At 39.3% G+C, this 18,521-nt stretch overlaps 1 protein-coding gene across 6 annotated transcripts in view; it reads left to right on the top strand.

Annotated features, from left to right (window-relative positions):
* Nucleotides 1–18,521, top strand: part of TXNRD1 (thioredoxin reductase 1) — a 134,661-nt gene that overhangs the window by 94,957 nt on the left and 21,183 nt on the right. For all 6 annotated transcript variants that reach the window (XM_055096066.2, XM_063593613.1, XM_008957998.5 and 3 more), the window contains 9 exons: nucleotides 1,672–1,794; nucleotides 3,656–3,728; nucleotides 6,206–6,325; nucleotides 9,340–9,482; nucleotides 9,922–10,037; nucleotides 11,542–11,767; nucleotides 14,750–14,842; nucleotides 15,759–15,835; nucleotides 16,933–17,089. In XM_055096066.2, the coding sequence (XP_054952041.1) occupies nucleotides 1,672–1,794; nucleotides 3,656–3,728; nucleotides 6,206–6,325; nucleotides 9,340–9,482; nucleotides 9,922–10,037; nucleotides 11,542–11,767; nucleotides 14,750–14,842; nucleotides 15,759–15,835; nucleotides 16,933–17,089 (1,128 nt within the window). The remainder of the gene's footprint in view (nucleotides 1–1,671; nucleotides 1,795–3,655; nucleotides 3,729–6,205; nucleotides 6,326–9,339; nucleotides 9,483–9,921; nucleotides 10,038–11,541; nucleotides 11,768–14,749; nucleotides 14,843–15,758; nucleotides 15,836–16,932; nucleotides 17,090–18,521) is intronic.

The raw sequence follows: 18,521 nt of genomic DNA on the forward strand, positions 1-18,521 counted from the left end.
ATCTAACTGGATTTATTAGTTAACTCTTAAACCAGGAAGTCATGCTCTTTGAGACCGAGTAGGGAGTCACACTAGTTACTTGAAGCATAATTGATCCTTTGATCGAATGGCTATTATTACCAAATTGTTTTTCCCCCACAGTGCTTTGTATTGAAGGAGGAACCTTGGCCATAATGCCAGTTGATGACTACTGGCTGTGTTTACCAGCCTCTTGTGCTAGGCCTTTTGTGCAGACTGTCAGGGTGGTGCAGTCTTGCCCCCACTGTTGCTGGTTTCCAGGTGTTCTCCCTTCAGTCCCTGAGCCACTACGTATGCCCGCCATGCTGCCAACAGGTAGCCACAGTGCTGTGCTTCCTCCTTCACATTGCTCCACCGCACCCCCTTCCACATCCCAAGAACCTTCTTCTTCCGCTGACCCCAAGCTCTGCCTTTCACTCCCTACATCTGATGGTAGGCAAGAGAGAAATGTGCAGTTTGGGCTGGTAAGTTTGGGGGCTTTTTTTGTTATTAAAGTTAAGGCTTTTTGTTTGTTTGTTTTTTAAAATGAGATGGAGTCTCACTCTGTGAGACTCCCAGGCTGGAGTGCAGTGGCGCAATCTTGGCTCACTGCAACGTCTGCCTCCCGGGTTCAAGCGCTTCTCCTGCCTCAGCCTCCGGAGTAGCTGAGATTACAGGCACCCGCCACTACACCTGGCTAATTTTTGTATTTTTAGTAGAGACAGGGTTCACCCCGTTGGCCAGGCTGATCTCAGACTCCTGACTGCAAGTGATCCTCCCGCCTTGGCCTCCCAAAGTGCTGGGATTACAGGTGTGAGCCACTGTGCCTGGCCTACTTGATTTTTTGAAAACATTTTATTGTGCTTGTTAACAACTTTCTCAGTCATTATCTCTTGTTAACATAGACTTTTAGTTTAGTAAGCGATAATATTAAATATATCACCAAAATATTGTATTAAACGAATATGAAATACAATTAATGTGTATCAGAATTATATTAGTGGAATGAAATGATTTTTTAAAAATTAAGTCTAACACCTAAATTATAAAAGTCTGTTACTTGCTAAGTATATGGAAAGTAAATATTAAATATGGGAGACTTCATGCATATGCAAATTAAAGGAATGAGCTTTGCAGAGTTGTGCCTATTTAAAATATCCTACAAAAGCAGCAACTTTCACGTTTAACTTTTCATGCAGGTCAGTATCAATTGACAGTTTTGTTCTGAATTTTTAGATGTTATGCCCCAGCCAAACAGTATAGAAATGTCTTAAATAAATATTTGGCTGGTCTTTTAAAATTGTTATATTGAGATTAAGCTATGCCCATATTTACCAAGCCCCTATCTTTAAAACCTAGTTTAAAAATTCTAGGAAAAAAAGGCTAATGATTAAACCTGATTTAGACCTAAGTTGGTTTACTTATGTAGAGGTACTATACGAACACTTCAAAGTAGTTAGCAGTGACCGTCTTTGGGGTTAATAAACTAAGATAAAGCAAGCAGTTCACAACTTTAAGGAAGGTTGAATATTTCCATCTGTATGCTGTAATTAAACAACATCTTCCCTTTGAAAATTCCTTTTGTTTTTCTTTAAGAAAAGATTTTCTTACAAAGCTTTTTGGACATTGCTGATTTTAAGTTAAATTATTTTCTCTTCTGTTATTTTTCTTTAGGCTTATCAGGAGGGCAGACTTCAGAAGCTACTAAAAATGAACGGCCCTGAAGATCTTCCCGAGTCCTATGACTATGACCTTATCATCATTGGAGGTGGCTCAGGAGGTCTGGCAGCTGCTAAGGCAAGGCTCCTTGTGTTGTCTGTTGTCTGTTGTCTGGGTGGTGATTAGAATATTAACATCCCTGACAGGGTTCTCTCCTCTCTCTGTGGAATTTATTTGATCCACTCCTGTGACATTTTGCACATTAACTTGGGCAGGACATGGACATCGTAAGGGACCACTTTATAAATCATTTTTCCTGATTAAAATATACATTCCTTATATTAAAGTATAGGGCCCAGTATTTTGGAACATGTTTCCGTTCACTTTAAGTTTAATTGATTTTTCAGAGATAATAAGGGTGTTGTGCCTGGTGTGGTGACTCACGCCTGTAATCCCAGCACTTTGGGAGTCCGAGGTGGGCGGATCACCTGAGGTCAGGAGTTCAAGACCAGCCTGGCCAATGTGGTGAAACTCCATCTCTACTAAAAATACAAAAATTAGCCAGGCGTGGTGGTGGGCACCTGTAATCCCAGTTACTTGGGAGGCTGAGGCAGGAGAATGGCTTGAACCTTGGAGGCCGAGTTTGCAGTGAGCTGAGATTGCACCATTGCACTCCAGCCTGGTCAACAGGAGCAAAACTCTGTCTTAAAAAAAAAAAAAAAAAAAAAATATATATATATATATATATATATATATATATATATACACACACACACACACACATATATATGGGTATTGTGTGGAAATGGTCTGAAATTAAGCAAATATGTTTCTTAGTTAATATTTCTTAGTTAATATTTGTCTTTTTCACTTGAATGATTTCCCTGTTCATAACCCCTTCTCTCCAATATAAAAAAAGATGGGGAGCAATTGGGTTTCTTAAACCCATTTATTAAAAATGATTTGCTTTTTGTGTATGTGAGGTTATCTAATAACCACTAACTCTGTGGTCTGAGGGTGATTGGGAAGAGGATGTATAAATGAAGAAGGTTAGCAGTGAGGCTCCTGGTTCTGAATCAAGATAAATTTCCCATGTGAGGACCCCTTGGGCCTGTCATCCTTACCCAACAGGTTCCTTTAAAAGATGAAGTGGTTATAATTCCCTAAGGTATAGCTTGTGCTGAATCAGTAATGGGTAGAAGCTGCCCAAATACTGCACACCAGTGTGTAGCATGAAGCAATGCTTTACTGAAAGTAATTGAGGAATAATACCTGATGTATTTTACTCCAGTGGTGGTGTGTTTGAAAGACGTGTAGACTCAGTCTTTTCAAATAACCTTTGGAGGTCTAGTTGCCAATATTCAAAGCTTATTCTCTGAGAATGATAAAAGATATTCTGCAAAACAAACTTCTAACTCTTGTTTCCCTCCCTAAAAATATATTTGGAAATATCATAGATGTTGTCAACTTTTTCATGAGCGCCTCATGTGAAAATTTTAGGAAATCTTGTAATACAGAAGAAAAACTTCTTCAGTATTCTGCCTTAGAAACCAAATTAGATTAAACTTTAAAATGATTTTTAAAATATCACTTTATAGGATACAGGTTGCATTAAGGGCTGTAGACTATCAGTAAACCTGCTTTTTCAGCTACTTGGCAACTTGCTTGGAAATGGCCACTTTCTTTTTTCAGGTTATTGCTGAATCTGTTATTGTTTGAGTGGAATTATGTGAGAGAAGTCTAAGGTTTCCAGCTGATTCTAACAATTTTACTACTCTATTCTGCATAATTTTAAAATCTACTCTCAGAACTATCTGAATATCTGTTAATTTTTATCCTGGAGTTTAACTAATCATCATGGTGTGTGAAGTACCCAGGTATTAATTATTCGTTATGCTTTAAGCTCTATAGCTTAAAAAAAAATCATGGATTTTTAACAGCCCATTTCCAATCTGTCATGTTAACCTTTCCAACTCACTTTAATAATTTTATTTTCCAGGAGGCAGCCCAATATGGCAAGAAGGTGATGGTCCTGGACTTTGTCACTCCCACCCCTCTTGGAACTAGATGGGGTAAGCTTTTAAGATACTCTAGAAGTGACGTTGCTGAAGTAGTTTTCCCCTGGCAATAATCTAACTGGTTCCTAAAGCCTAATTTAAAAAATCAAAAACTAAGTTAAAGAAAAACCAGCCCCAAAACATATATATCTTTTATTTGAGCCAAGTTAAAATGGATCAGGTTAAATGCTAAAAATTTAGGTTCTTTGGCACAGAGTCAAGAAGTAAGAACCCTGTCTACAAGCTATGATTTAAAGGTAAATATTTGAGTAATCTAGCATATATAGGGGCTTAATAACTGAAAATTTAAACTTTTCATATGTGGATTTGTTTTAAATCTACCTCCTACATTCAACAAGAGTTGGAATCAGATACCCTACTGTATAGCCCTTGCTGCTTCTGAGTCTTGATGAATTATATGTTCATAATATTTACTGAACATTTATTATGAACCAAGGCAGTGACGATATAGCAGTGAACTTGGCATATTCAAAGTTCATGCCCTTGTGAAGCTTATATTCTAAGTGGGGAGACAAAAGATACCTAAGAACTTTAGGAGTTGTGGTAAGCGGTATTGAAAAAATTAATATAGTGGCATAGAGAGGAAGTGGATAAAGGAGAATTTAACTTCGAGAAGATTATCAAGGAAGACATCTGAAGAGGTGACATTTAGAAGAGGCCAAAGAATGAGAATGAGCCAGCTGTCAAAAGGTGAGGCAGAACCTTCCAGGCCGCTTCTCTTTCTTTGAGGATAGCACATACAAAGGCCCTGAGGTAGGTAAAAGTCCTTCATGGTTGTGGCATGGATAATGGGAGCTGGAGGTGGTAGTGTGAGATGAGACCAGAGAGGAAGGCAGGTGTCACTATTGAGGGCTTTGTAGGCCAAGATGAGGAATTTGGACTAATCAAAGCATATAATTTGGACTAAATTGGACTAATCAGAGCATATAAATGAGCCTTTGAAGACTCTAAGGCAGGGGAGCCATGTGATAATATAAGATTTTTTAAAGATTACTTGGCTGCTTGCATTAGAAGGAACCAAGAAGCAGGAAGTCCAGATAAGGCGATGTCACAATTTCTGATTCATCCATTCAGCAGATATTTAATGTGTCAATCTGTGTCAGACACTGCTCTTGGTACTAGGTATATCCCTTCTGACCTGTGGAGCATATACTCCAGAGTGACAACTGGTAGCATTCTACTCAGAGGACTTACTTTGAGCTGTGAAGTCTGTTGCCATCTTTCACTCTTACTTATGTCATTTTGGTCACCTGCATGTGTTTTGTTCTAATGGAAACAAGCTGTCACCATATTCTTTAAGCTTAGGGATACTAAACCTATTTTTAGGGAGCAAGGGAAGTCATGCATCCTTTAAAAAACCAAGTGAATGCTGTAGGCCACCTCCTTAAAAAAATGCACATATACACCAAAATTTTTTTCTTTTTTTTTTTCTTTCTTTTTTTTTTTTTTTTTTTGAGATGGAGTCTCGCTCTGTCGCCCGGGCTGGAGTGCAGTGGCGCTATCTCGGCTCACTGCAACCTCCACCTCCTGGGTACAAGCAGTTCTCCTGCCTCAGCCTCCTGAGTAGCTGGGATTACAGACACGTACCACCATGCCCAGCTAATTTTTTGTACTTTTAGTAGAGACAGGGTTTCACCATGTTGGCCAGGCTGGTCTCGAACTCCTGACCTCAAATGATCCACCCGCCTCGGCCTCCCAAAGTGCTGGGATTACAGGCGTGAGCCACCACGCCCAGTCAATATACACCAAATTTTATATGCAGTTTAAGACCCACTGCACTCTAATCATCCCCAGCATAGCAACCCCTTTATCAGTTACCTCTGCATAGATTCAATGGCAAGTGCAGATGCTGCTTGAATTACAATGGGGGACTACATCCTGATAAAATCCTTTGTAAGTTGAAAACAAGTCGAAAATGCATTTAATACACCTAACCTCCCGAACATCATAGCTTATCCTAGTCTACCTTAAACATGCTCCGAAAACTTACATTAACCTACAGTTGGGCAAAATCATCTAACACAAAGCCTATTTTATAATAAAGTGTTGAATATCTCATATAATTTACTGAATACTGAACTGAAAGTGAAACACAGTATGGGTGTATGGGTATCAACATAAAGAGAAAAATCGTAAGTCGGGTCGTCTGTATAGGGTTGTGTACATAGTAAGATTTCAATTTCTGGCATCTTTATCAGCAGTCAGTTAATTTTGTATCTTTGAAGTATACGGAAATTGTGGAAATCTGCCCCTCTTTTTGTTTTGTTTTAGGATGATGTTACCGTGTTTGGTATGTAAGGGTCTCTGAACTTACGAATGTTGTAAGAGTTAGGAATAAACTTTATTACTGACCACATTAAGCAAATATAATACAATATTTCTTAGAGTTGTAATAATTGTTGACTTTGTTCTTTGAATGTTTGTAAGGCTTGGAAAGCAGGTTATAAACTGATTTCTCAATGTTGTTGTAGGTCTCGGAGGAACATGTGTGAATGTGGGTTGCATACCTAAAAAACTGATGCATCAAGCAGCTTTGTTAGGACAAGCCCTGCAAGACTCTCGAAATTATGGATGGAAAGTCGAGGAGACAGGTATGAGAGGGAAAAGCTCCTCTTCTGTTTGTGCTTTTGGGGGTTTGAGCTGCAATCTTTGTAATGCGTCGTCCATTTTCATGAAGATAGCAAATAGCCTAGTTGTTTTTATTGTTTACATTTTTGATGGATATAATCACTGGAGTTATCCTTTGTCAAGTATTTACATAGTTGTTATGGTAACAACAGATACTGCATTTGGACTATGGTATTTCTGTAATATAAAATTAGAGTTCTTTTGAATATATTGTCATGTAGTATTTGTGAGAAATCATACAATGTTTATAATTTGTAAGGAAGTACTAATTGCATTTGCTTTCTTTCATGTTGCATTTTTCTCCCTCCAAAGAAGTCTGTTTCATGAGCTGATGTTTGTGGGGGGTGGGGGTTGTTTGTTCAGGAGGGGGTGGTTAGGCTTTGTTGGATTAAAACTATTTAGAGTACCCTAGAAACCCTAGACGAGTTTAAGAGATTGGAATTGTTAATTTTATTTTTATTTATTTATTTATTTGAGACGGAGTCTCACTCTGTCGCCCAGGCTGGAGTGCAGTGGCACGATCTCAGCTCACTGCAAGCTCCGCCTCCTGGATTCACACCATTCTCCTGCCTCAGCCTCCCGAGTAGCTGGGATTACAGGCGCCTACCACCACGCCTGGCTAATTTTTTGCATTTTTAGTAGAGATGGGGTTTTACCATGTTAGCCAGGATGGTCTCGATCTCCTGACCTCATGATCCACCTGCCTCAGCCTCCCAAAGTGCTGGGATTACAGGTGTGAGCCACCGTGCCTGGCGGAATTGTTAATTTTAGAAAGTAGATTGCATTATTTAGTAGAAGAATAAAATGAGATCTGGCATAGCTTCCTGGCTAATTTATGACATATGTCACTCTGTTGTGAAGAGTGAAACTCCAACCCCTATGTGATTTGAGGTTTGAGACCTATGCATTATGGAGCATTTGAGGGAAAATATTCTAGCCAGTAGCCAGGATAAACATTTTGTGGCTTTTTTGGGGTTTTAATTGTTTATTAAATGTAAAGATAAGGCATAAATGTATACTTGGAAAAATTTTGCTCTCACTCAAACTAGTTATGCTTCTCTTGTTGATGCTTTTACTTCCTACTTAAAATAATAGTACCTTTTCCAAGTCTGGAATCTTAGAAAATCACTAACTTTTAAAGTTTTATAATGTTGGGGTCACATTGTTTGCTCAGACCCTTAAGAGAGAGAGGGATATAAGAGGAAATTTTGTAAAACATTGATAATTACTGCAGCTTAGATGATTAGCACATGTGGGTGAGCTATATACTATTCTATTCCACTCCTAGCAGAGAAACAGCAAGTCCTGAGCCTTTTGTAGTGGTGGTAGACAGAGGCCAGGCAGGGAGGTTAGTCCAAGCTTCCTGCAGCCTTCCCTACCCACAAGCTACCTGGTCCTCTAGAACCATAACCGCAGTGGCATCTGCAGTTACTTTTTTTTTTTTTTTTTTTCAGTTGAACCAATTTCTTAAGGTTTGCTCTAATTCTAACATTATGATCATATGAATTCAATATCCATGATCTATCTGTTCTCTTGGAGGCTATAAATCAATTTTTTGTGCTGTCATTCCCACTTCCAGAGGCTGGCCAGTAAGTGTTATAAGCCTATTTTCAAAACTTACTGTATAGCCAGCCAGGATCATGCCTGTAATCCCAACAGTTTAGGAGGCCAAGGGGAAAGGATCAGTTAGAGACCAGAAGTTTGAGACTACCTTGGACAACAAAGCAAGAGCCTGTCTCTACAAAGAATAATTAGTCAGGCCTGGAAGCCCTCTCCTATAGTCCCAGCTTCTCAGGAGGCTGAAGCAGGGGGATAATTTGAGCCCAGGAGTTCAAGGCTGCAGTGAGCTGTGATTGATTGCACCACTGCACTCCAGCCTGGGCAACAGAGTGAGACCCTGTCTCTAAGGAAGAGATTATTGAGGCTGGGTGCAATGACTCATGCCTGTAATCCCAGCACTTTGGGAGGCTGAAGTCGGCAGAGCACTTGAGGTCGGGAGTTTGAGACCAGCCTGGCCAACATGGCAAAACTGCGTCTCTACTAAAAATATAAACAATTAGCTGGGCATGATGGCCCACACTTGTAGTCCCAGCTACTCTTGAGGCTGAGGCACGAGAATAGCTTGAACCCTGGGTTGAGGGGTACGGAGGTTGCAGTGAGCCCAGATTGAGCCACTGCATTCCAGTCTGGGCAGTCTGGGCAACCAAAGGGTTGATTTTTATCCTTTGAAATTTAATATTACTTTAGTGTCCTGACTTAAAGGATTAATTTAATTATGACAGAATCAAAAAGAATAAAAAAGTTTTCTCTTTGATAAGATATGGGAGTTTGGAGGAAATGTGATAAGACTCTTAAAATCCTGTCTAAATGAATAGTCAGTGAATTTTTTCCGTAAAAGGCCAGATGGTAAATATTTTAGGATTCTTGGGGCATAGGGTCTCTAGTAGCTACTTAACTCTGCTTATGTAGTGTGAAAGTAGCACTAGAAAATATCGAAATAAATAAGCATGGCTGTATTTTAATAAAGCTTTATTTACAAAAAGCTGATGGGCTGGATTGGCCCATGGTGCAGTTTGCCAGCCCCTGGCATAAACACTGTTACTAGTGTAGTAACTCCATACTCGGCTACATCAGAATCTCTTGGATTTTCTTACAAACACAGAATCCTAAGCCTTAATATATCCCAGAAGTCAGTAAAATTCAAGTTCGTTTCTAGATAAAGAAGGAAAAAGTTTGTGTATTGTTATTTTAGTTTAAAATTGTCAGGGGATCTGTCTTGTATTATTTAATTGTATTAGTCTTATAAGAGAATATTTGAAGATGAAAAAGTGGCATATGTGCTCAAAATGGAGGATTTGCCCTTTCAGATTGCCTTTTAGAGCTCTGCTCCCTGTATTTCACTTGAGTGGTTATTGAGAAATGATCTTTGCCAGCAGTTGAAAAGCCAAACAAGATTTTGTCTTATTTTCTTATACAGTTAAGCATGATTGGGACAGAATGATAGAAGCTGTACAGAATCACATTGGCTCTTTGAATTGGGGCTACCGAGTAGCTCTGCGGGAGAAAAAAGTCGTCTATGAGAATGCTTACGGGCAATTTATTGGTCCTCACAGGATTAAGGTAATTGTGTGACATCCTGACTAGCTTTTTTTTTTTTTCTTTTTTCTCTTTTTAAAAGCTTTGGTTAGAAAATGTTAAAGTATTATAATAAAAGTAATAGCCACTGTGACCCAGACTATCCAGTTTGGTGATTTTGCTATCATATCATCCTATGGGGCCTTGTGTGGAGGTATGGTAAAGTGTAAGTATGCTGGACCAGACCGCCTGGTTTTGAGGCTTGGCTCCAGCACTTACTAACATTGTGACTTTGAGTAAGTCTGTTAACTACTCAGTCTTAATTTATCCTTTTTTTTTTTTTTTAATTATCCTTTTTACTATATTATTGTCCTCATTATGAGGATGAAATGAGACAATGTAGTGAATGGCCTTTGTTAACTATGAAGTTTACAATTCTGAGGAATGATTACTTAATAAGGTTTTCATATTGGTTCCTTTGTAGGCAACAAATAATAAAGGCAAAGAAAAAATTTATTCAGCAGAGAGATTTCTCATTGCCACTGGTGAAAGACCACGTTACTTGGGCATCCCTGGTGACAAAGAATACTGCATCAGCAGGTAAAGAAAAAAAGCAGGGTGGAAAAGAAAAACCCATTGTGGATATTGCTTTCGCATTTTTCTTCAAACCCACTGCGTCAATTTCTTGGGCTTCAGACAGATTTCTTTGCCACATTGTGCCCTCTCTGGGGGCAGCGGTTTGGGAGAAAGAGAAAAAGGAAAAATGATTTTAAAGGAGAACATTTTAAATATTGAAAACTTCAAACATTGGTCATCTTGCTGCACAGAGTATCATTAACATACTAGTGTAGATTTACATTTGTATTCGAAATTTATTTATGCATGTATGAGTATGAAAGTATGTAATAAAACCAAATGGATATTCACAAACATTTTGTAAAATAGGTATGATACATATATACATTTAGATTTTGTAAAATGAGGATCATGTATTACCCTTTAACACTTGCAGAGTGGCTGCTAAAAGAATTAGAGGCTGTCAGGCCATTTAGATTTATCAGAATCTAGACCCTACTCAATGCTGTTTGAATGGTTGCAGTGTCAGTGTAGAAGGACCTACTGAAACAAGTCAAGCAAGGAGATGTTTTGCTGTGTGGTTTATTTTTGCCCGTCAAATGGTAACACTGCTGACATTGTTCAGGAGCTTTCAATTATGAAGTCATTAAGACAGAGTGTTGGTAAATGTGTCTTCTTGGATGCTTTTTGCTCAGGAGTTTCTGATTGTGTTATAAATTGCTCTACTCCTTCAGGCTCTTTTTGGTATATGCTTTTATCCTTTCTCACATGGTGGGAGAGGGAGAGGCAGGTCTCTGGGGCCTTTTTTATGAGGACAGTAGCCCCATTCATGAGTGCTCTGCCCTCATGGCCTAATCACCTCCCAAAAGCCCAACCCCTAATATCATTGCCTTGGGGTTTAGGATGTTAATGTGTGCATTTTGGGGATACATAAACATTCAGACAATAGCAGGCTCCCTTCCATTATTTTTTAAAAACTCATTCTCTAACATGCTTTTATGATCTCTGTGTCCCTAGCTCAACTAGAAGACTTTTGTCAGGTTCTACTCCTTATAGTTGGCTTTTATATTATAAGATATTGAAAGTTTTTTTTTTTTTTTCTGCATCCTAGTCCACATTCTTGATAATAATTGGTGTTTCAGCTGAGGACAAGCAACACAGGTTTTTCCACCTCAGAGCTGAGTGGTGGCATGAGGATGGAGGTTAGGGTTTGCAAATCTATAATTTGTTCCAAACAGTTCAAAATCATTTAGTGTGAAGATGAATTGGACTAACTGACTAATATCAGAAGTTACACAGTTTGCTGTGTTTAGCTATGGGTAGCTTGAGCTACTCCCAAAGCAACTGAGTGGCAAGAAAGGGTATCTAAGAATTATAAAAACTTCTCATGTATTATGTGTGTAGCTAGTAGAATGTTTATCATCTTGAAAGTATGTTCTTGTCAAAGTAAAAATGTGTACTTGGATTTAGTAATTATTTATATAGGAACTTTTTTTTTCTTCTTTCTTCCTTTTTTTTTTTTTCCCAGTGATGATCTTTTCTCCTTGCCTTACTGCCCGGGTAAGACCCTGGTTGTTGGAGCATCCTATGTCGCTTTGGAGTGCGCTGGATTTCTTGCTGGTATTGGTTTAGACGTCACTGTTATGGTTAGGTCCATTCTTCTTAGAGGATTTGACCAGGACATGGCCAACAAAATTGGTGAACACATGGAAGAACATGGCATCAAGTTTATAAGACAGTTCGTACCAATTAAAGTAAGTGGGTTTGCCTGTAGGTTTGTTGATTCTACATTCACGGTAAAAGGCAAAAAGAGAGTTGAGTTGGTGGTAGAAGCATCCTTTCAGCATTATAAACCATCAGGAATGCTGATTCCCCTACTGTTGTATACTGGTATATAAACTTGTACCTCCCTACCATCTAAACACCTATATAGCTTTGTTCTTATTTGTAGATTAATAATCTCTTCCTTTGTCAACTTTCTAAATTTTGGTTTTCTTCTCTTCTGTTTAATGCTTTCCTTTATGCATTCCTTTGTCATCTTTGGTCTGTTAATACTTTGTTTCTTCATATGTACCAGAGATTTAAATAAGAGTTCAACACTAGGCCCCACCTGCACTCCCTGGCTCCCCACAGGACATTTCCCCTTGGTATATGATAACATAAACACTACATAAACACTACATACTTCTGGCATCCCTGAAAGTGATTATCTCATTTATTTATGTGTGCTAACCTTTTTCGCTCTTTTAATCTTTTGAAAGGAGCTAATACTATGCCAAGTCACATCTGGGATTTGTTACCACTATCACAAATGTTTTCATATATGAGTGACAAAATTGAACACTTAGTGTGTGTCTCAGACTAATAGATAATTTTCTCTAGTGCAGGGAAAATGGTGGGACTATTTTGTTAAAGTTAAGGATTATAGTTGTCTTTTTTTTTTCATCTCTCAGTGGGTTGACTTGTGTATGTGACTATGGATCTCCTAATGCTGATAGATAAGAATATGAACTTTGGGATCAGAACGACCTGAATTCAGATAATATTCTGCCAGTTTCTTGCTCTATGACTTTGGAAGAGTTACCTCTCTGAACCCGTTTCTTCTGTAAAATGAGGTTGAAAATAGCATCTAACAATTCTTGTGAGGATTGCATTAGCGAACACTTATAAAGTAATTAGAAAAGTACCTGGTAGAGAGTAAGTTTAAAGTGAATCATCTCATAATATTGTTATGAAGATTAAGGCACAAATTTCCTGGAAGCTGTCAGTGCTTGATTACTGTAGCTGTTTTTTATTTTTACCTTTTTTTTTTTTTTTTTTTTGAGACGGAGTTTCGCTCTGTTACCCAGGCTGGAGTGCAGTAGCCCAATCTTGGCTGACTGCAACCTCTGCCTCCCAAGTTCAAGCGATTCTGGTGCCTCAGCCTCCTGAGTAACTGGGGCCACAGGTGCGTGCCACCACACCCGGCTAATTTTTATATTTTCAGTAGAAAGGGCTTTCACCATGTTGGCCAGGCTGGTCTTGAACTCCTGACCTCAAGTGGTCCTCCCAGTGCAGCGTCCCAAAGTGCTGAGATTACAGGCTTGAGCCACTGCGCCTGGCCTGTAGCTGTTTTTTAGAGTAGAGGTATATATGCTATATTTGCATTAGAGCTATGATTCGTAAACAACAGCTGTATGTATATGCTGTACTGATAGAAAGTAACATCTTCCTATATACAATTTTTTAACATTTGGGGAGTTGTGGACCCTTTTGAAAACCTGGTGGACTATTCCTAGTAAAATAGGGTTACCAGAGTATCTGATTCCCACAGCTGGTATTAAACTCTTGCTGTATTATAAAGTGACCGAATGGAGGGAACCTTCTGTGGAGAGTGGGGAGAGGGTACATTTTGGACAGAGAATGTAGTATGTGTACAAAGGCTCTGTGGGGAGAAATATTGTTCTAGATACCAAAAAGGCCTGATTGAAGTACAAAAGTGAATAAGGGTGGAGGTGGGATGAGGCCCTTATCATTTCCAAACAAATCTTAAGCAATGGACCAATTAAGCTCTTTTCCAAGGATTAGAACATTTTGATTAAAATTAAACAAGAAAGACTTTTCCAGTATGTTCAGAGAGGCTCATTTAACTGTATAAGAAGGAAAGGGAATTCAGGAAAGAAATTTTTATTATTTATTGATGTCAAATGAAATAACCCTGGATAGTTTCCCAGGTGGGTTTCGGTTTTTTTTGTTTTTTTTTTGTTTTTTTTTGTTTTTTTTTGTTTTTGAGATGGAGTCTTGCTCTGTCACCTAGGTTGGAGTGCAGTGGCGTGATCTTGGCTCACTGCAAGCTCCGCCTCCCGGGTTCACGCCATTCTTCTGCCTCAGCCTCCCAAGTAGCTGGGACTACAGGCACCTGCCACCACGCCCGGCTAATTTTTGTATTTTTAGTAGAGACGGGGTTTCACTATGTTGGTCAGGCTGGTCTCGATCTCCTGACCTCATGATCCTCCCGCCTCAGCCTCCCAAAGTGCTGGGATTACAGGCGTGAGCCACCGCACCCGACCCCAGGTGGGTTTCTAAGTCATTATACCTAGTCTGTAGGTTGTTGTTGACATCTATTTGTAGTGGGTTGGTATATTTATTCTCCTCTGCCATCACTCAAGTATCAGGGCTTGCTCATTTCTTTCTGCATCCTTAACAACTGAAAACACCCCCTGGTTCTGATAAACACCCACATCTCCTTGCCCACTCCGATTTTTAAGACTTTGTAACTGTTACCCATACCACTATGGACCTGCTGTAATGTAATCTATCCTTTGTTGTCAATGAAAGCTGAGCATCTGTGGTCAAAAGAGAATCTCTGAATTTGGGCAACAGTTGCCCTCCATGGGATTAATGATTCTGGGTGAATCACAAGATAGAAACCTGGGAAAAGCAGTAAGTCATTGGTTTGATTTTAGGGATGGTAGTGTGCTTTCTGTAGCTTGCTTTCCCCCCCCATTTTTCTCTGAATTTTATTGTTTGAGAACTCTTTCAAAGAAAGCCCCTCTAGCAGACAACATTGAGCAGTGAAAAAGAAGGAAATAATCATTTATCATCCTAATAATGTTAAGTGAGGGAGATGGGACATAAAAGACTTTTCAAGCACGATTTTATATTTTAACTTTGGGTTAACCAGATGGAAGGGGAAGGTAGAGAATCCAACTTGATAAATGTCTTTATTTCACAGTAAAACTTTATCACTCTTACAGGTTGAACAAATTGAAGCGGGGACACCAGGCCGACTCAGAGTAGTAGCTCAGTCCACCAATAGTGAGGAAATCATTGAAGGAGAATATAATACGGTAAGGAATGGGCCCAGGTTAATACTTTATCAGAAAGCAAATAACATGCTTATTGGGTATCTTATAGGAACTTAAAATGGCTCTTAGTGATTTCCAAATGTACTGGTTCTATGCCAATTCTTAGACATCTCAATAACTTATGATATTAAAATTTGTTTTGGTGGCCAGGTGTGTTAGCTCACGCCTGTAATCCCAGCACTTTGGGAGGCCAAGGCGGGCAGATCACAAGGTCAAGAGATCGGGACCATCCTGGCCAACATGGTGAAACCCCGACTCTACTAAAAATACAAAAATTAGCCGGGCGTGGTGGCGTGCGCCTGTAGTCCCAGCTATTCGGGACGTTGAGGCAGGAGAATCGCTTGAACTCAGGAGGCCTAGGTTGCAGTGAGCCGAGATTGTGCCACTGCACTCCAGCCTGGGTGACAGAGCGAGACTCCATCTCAAAAAAAAAAAAAAAGTTGTTTTGGTAAAGGGATGGCCTCAGATTTTTTCCACTGTAACTTAAAGTATTATTAGTCAAATGGCTATACAAAGGCAACAGAATTTTTAAATGAGCCAGAATTTCTGTCCCGTGTTCTTTCCTTTCATCTCCCCACGCAACCACTTAAAAAATAATTTAGTTACAGACTATGATGTCATTGTCTTTAAACTTGGATAGGTTTATTAAGACATTATGAATTCTCTTTTTCCTAATCAGAAGTGGAAAATAATTTCTACTATATCATATATGTTCAAAGGATTTTTTTTCTGAAGATTTTAATTTATTTAAACCCTTGCATTACTTTCTTACTGAAATATTTATTTCCAAGTTTGAAAAATGAAATCAGATTAGCTTAATAAGCAGAGAAAAATATGATTAGGTAATAAATGCAAAGCCTTTTTGTTATTAGTCACTAATATATTAATAATTTTTCAGGTGTTGCTGGCAATAGGAAGAGATGCTTGCACAAGAAAAATTGGCTTAGAAACCGTAGGGGTGAAGATAAATGAAAAGTAAGAAAAAAATCTTTATTATGTCATATTTGTGGGGTTTTTTTTTGTTTTTGTTTTTTTTTTTTTGAGATGGAGTTTCTCTCTTGTCTCCCAGGCTGGAGTACAATGGCACGATCTCGGCTCACTGCAACCTCCGTCCCCTGGGATCAAGCAATTCTCCTGCCTCAGCCTCCCATGTAGCTGGGATTACAGGCATGCACCACCACACCCGGCTAATTTTTGTATTTTTAGTAGAGATGGGGTTTCGCCATGTTGGTCAGGCTGGTGTCAAACTCCTGACCTCAGGTGATCCACCTGCCTTGGCCTCCCAAAGTGCTGGGATTACATGTGTGAGCCACTGTGCCTGGCCCATTATGTCATATTTAATACTATTTCAGTTATTTACAGCATTGGTCAATTATAGAATTTTAGTTTTTTGTTGGTATGTTTGTTTTTTTGAGACAGAGTCTTGCTCTGTCACCCAGGCTGGAGTGCAGTAGTGCAATCTCATGTCACTGCCACCTCTGCTTCCTGGGTTCAAGTGATTCTTGTGCCTCAGCCTCCCTGGTAGCTGGATTACAGGCGCCTGCCATCACACCTATAATCATGCTGGCCAGGCTGGTCTCCATCTTTTGGCCTCTAGTGATAACCCACATCAGCCTCCCAAAGTGTTGGGATTACAGGTGTGAGCCACTGTGCCTGGCCGAATTTTAGATTTTTTAAACCTAATTTTTACCATAGTTGAGCTCTTCAACTATGAAGAAATGAAACTTTTCTTCCAGTGCCATTCACATTAGTGTTTCCTGTTTGTTTTCTTTTATCCATTTTGAGGGGAGTTATAATTTAGAATCCTCACTCTTAACCACTGTGTTGGAGTTCTTCCATTCTCAGATTTCTTAGAGTTTTCTTATTTCTTTGATTTTCAGAACCATGGACAGAATTGTCATTATCTGATAAGATTTTTGTTCCTTTGAGCTGTTTTGTTTTATTTTTAATACGTTAGAACATTGCCCTCAGCTAGAGTCACAATTTTGGGCTTCCCTGGAAAAACGGAAGATTTTGTTCTCCTTAATTAATAATGGTAATTAATGATGATTTTTAACTGAATAAAATTGCAGGACTGGAAAAATACCTGTCACAGATGAAGAACAGACCAATGTGCCTTACATCTATGCCATTGGCGATATATTGGAGGATAAGGTGGAGCTCACCCCAGTTGCAATCCAGGCAGGAAGATTGCTGGCTCAGAGGCTCTATGCAGGTTCCACTGTCAAGGTGAGTGTTGTGCTTGTTGCCCATTAGATACTGTTGTCAGTAATACTCCCAGTTCCTTATTTAGGGGGCAGTTGGGAAGTTTCGCAGATCTTGAATAATTTAGTTATTCTGGTGATGGCATCCTAGATGTCCTTTATTAGTTGTATTCCAGACAAGATATTATTAAGGCTGCTGTACATTGTGACTTTATTATGAAGATTGACACTCCGCCGGGCACAGTGGCTCATGCCTGTAATCCCAATACTTTGGGAGGCTGAGGCAGGCAGATCACCAGGTCAGGAGTTCAAGACCAGCCTGGCCAACATGGCGAAACCCCATCTCTACTAAAAATACAAAAATTAGCTGGGCATGGTGGCGCATGCCTGTAATCCCAGCTACTCAGGAGGCTGAGGCAGGAGAATTGCTTGAACGGGGAACCGGGAGGCAGAGGTTGCAGTGAGCCAAGATTGTGCCACTCTACTCCTGCCATGGCTACAGAGCGAGACTCCATCTAAAAAAAAAATTAAAAAAAAAAAGAAAATTGACATCTTGGATTCACACTATGAATAAAAAGAGCTTGATTAATCAAGTTTCAGCACTATTGTTGAATAGTGTACTTTATATCCATATACTCTAAACAGTTGTATTTTATGTCAATTTCGTCATTACCAATATAAATAAAATGTTCTGAGTCTTTTTATGGCACTTATCTAGGCTATAAAAGGACTTGAGGATTTAGGTAATGGTGTCGGTGTACAAAGTAGCTTAAACCACTATTCAGGCCTTATTACCCAGTCCTTAGAAAATATCTGTCTTAGAGGCCAGGTGCGTTGGCTCATGCCTGTAATCCCAGCACTTTGGGAGGCTGATGCAGGCAGATCATGAGGTCAGGAGATCGAGACCATTCTGGCTAACATGGTGAAACCCTGTGTCTACTAAAAATACAAAAAATTAGCCAGCCGTGGTGGTGGCGGGCGCCTGTAGTCCCAGCTACTCTGGAGGCTGAGGCAGGAGAATGGCCTGAACCCGGGAGGCGGAGCTTGCAGTGAGCCAAGATTGCGCCACTGCACTCCAGCCTGGGTGACAGAGTGAGACTCTGCCTCAGAAAAAAAAAAAAAAAAAAGGAAAATATCTGTTTTAGGATGTTGAATATGTTAAATGTTATATTGAATTTTAAAATGATTTTTTAAAAGTCAGTATAGGATGTTAAAACACTTCAGTATGTTTCATGGGACTAGATGGCCAGAAAAGAATAAAGACAGCTGTTTTTTAAAAAGGTTTCCAGAAACATTAGTTGTAAAGAATTTTGGCATTACCCATTTTCCTTACATTGGTTTCAGTTGGTTACAGCAATGGGAATCTCAAAGAGTGATGCTAGCAAAATTTGTGACCTGGGGTTATTTGGGATGTAGCATAATAAAATCTCATATTTTGAATTAATGGATTGAGGGTT

The sequence above is a fragment of the Pan paniscus genome, chromosome 10 (genome assembly GCF_029289425.2).
Source record: "Pan paniscus chromosome 10, NHGRI_mPanPan1-v2.0_pri, whole genome shotgun sequence".
Lineage (NCBI taxonomy): Eukaryota > Metazoa > Chordata > Mammalia > Primates > Hominidae > Pan > Pan paniscus.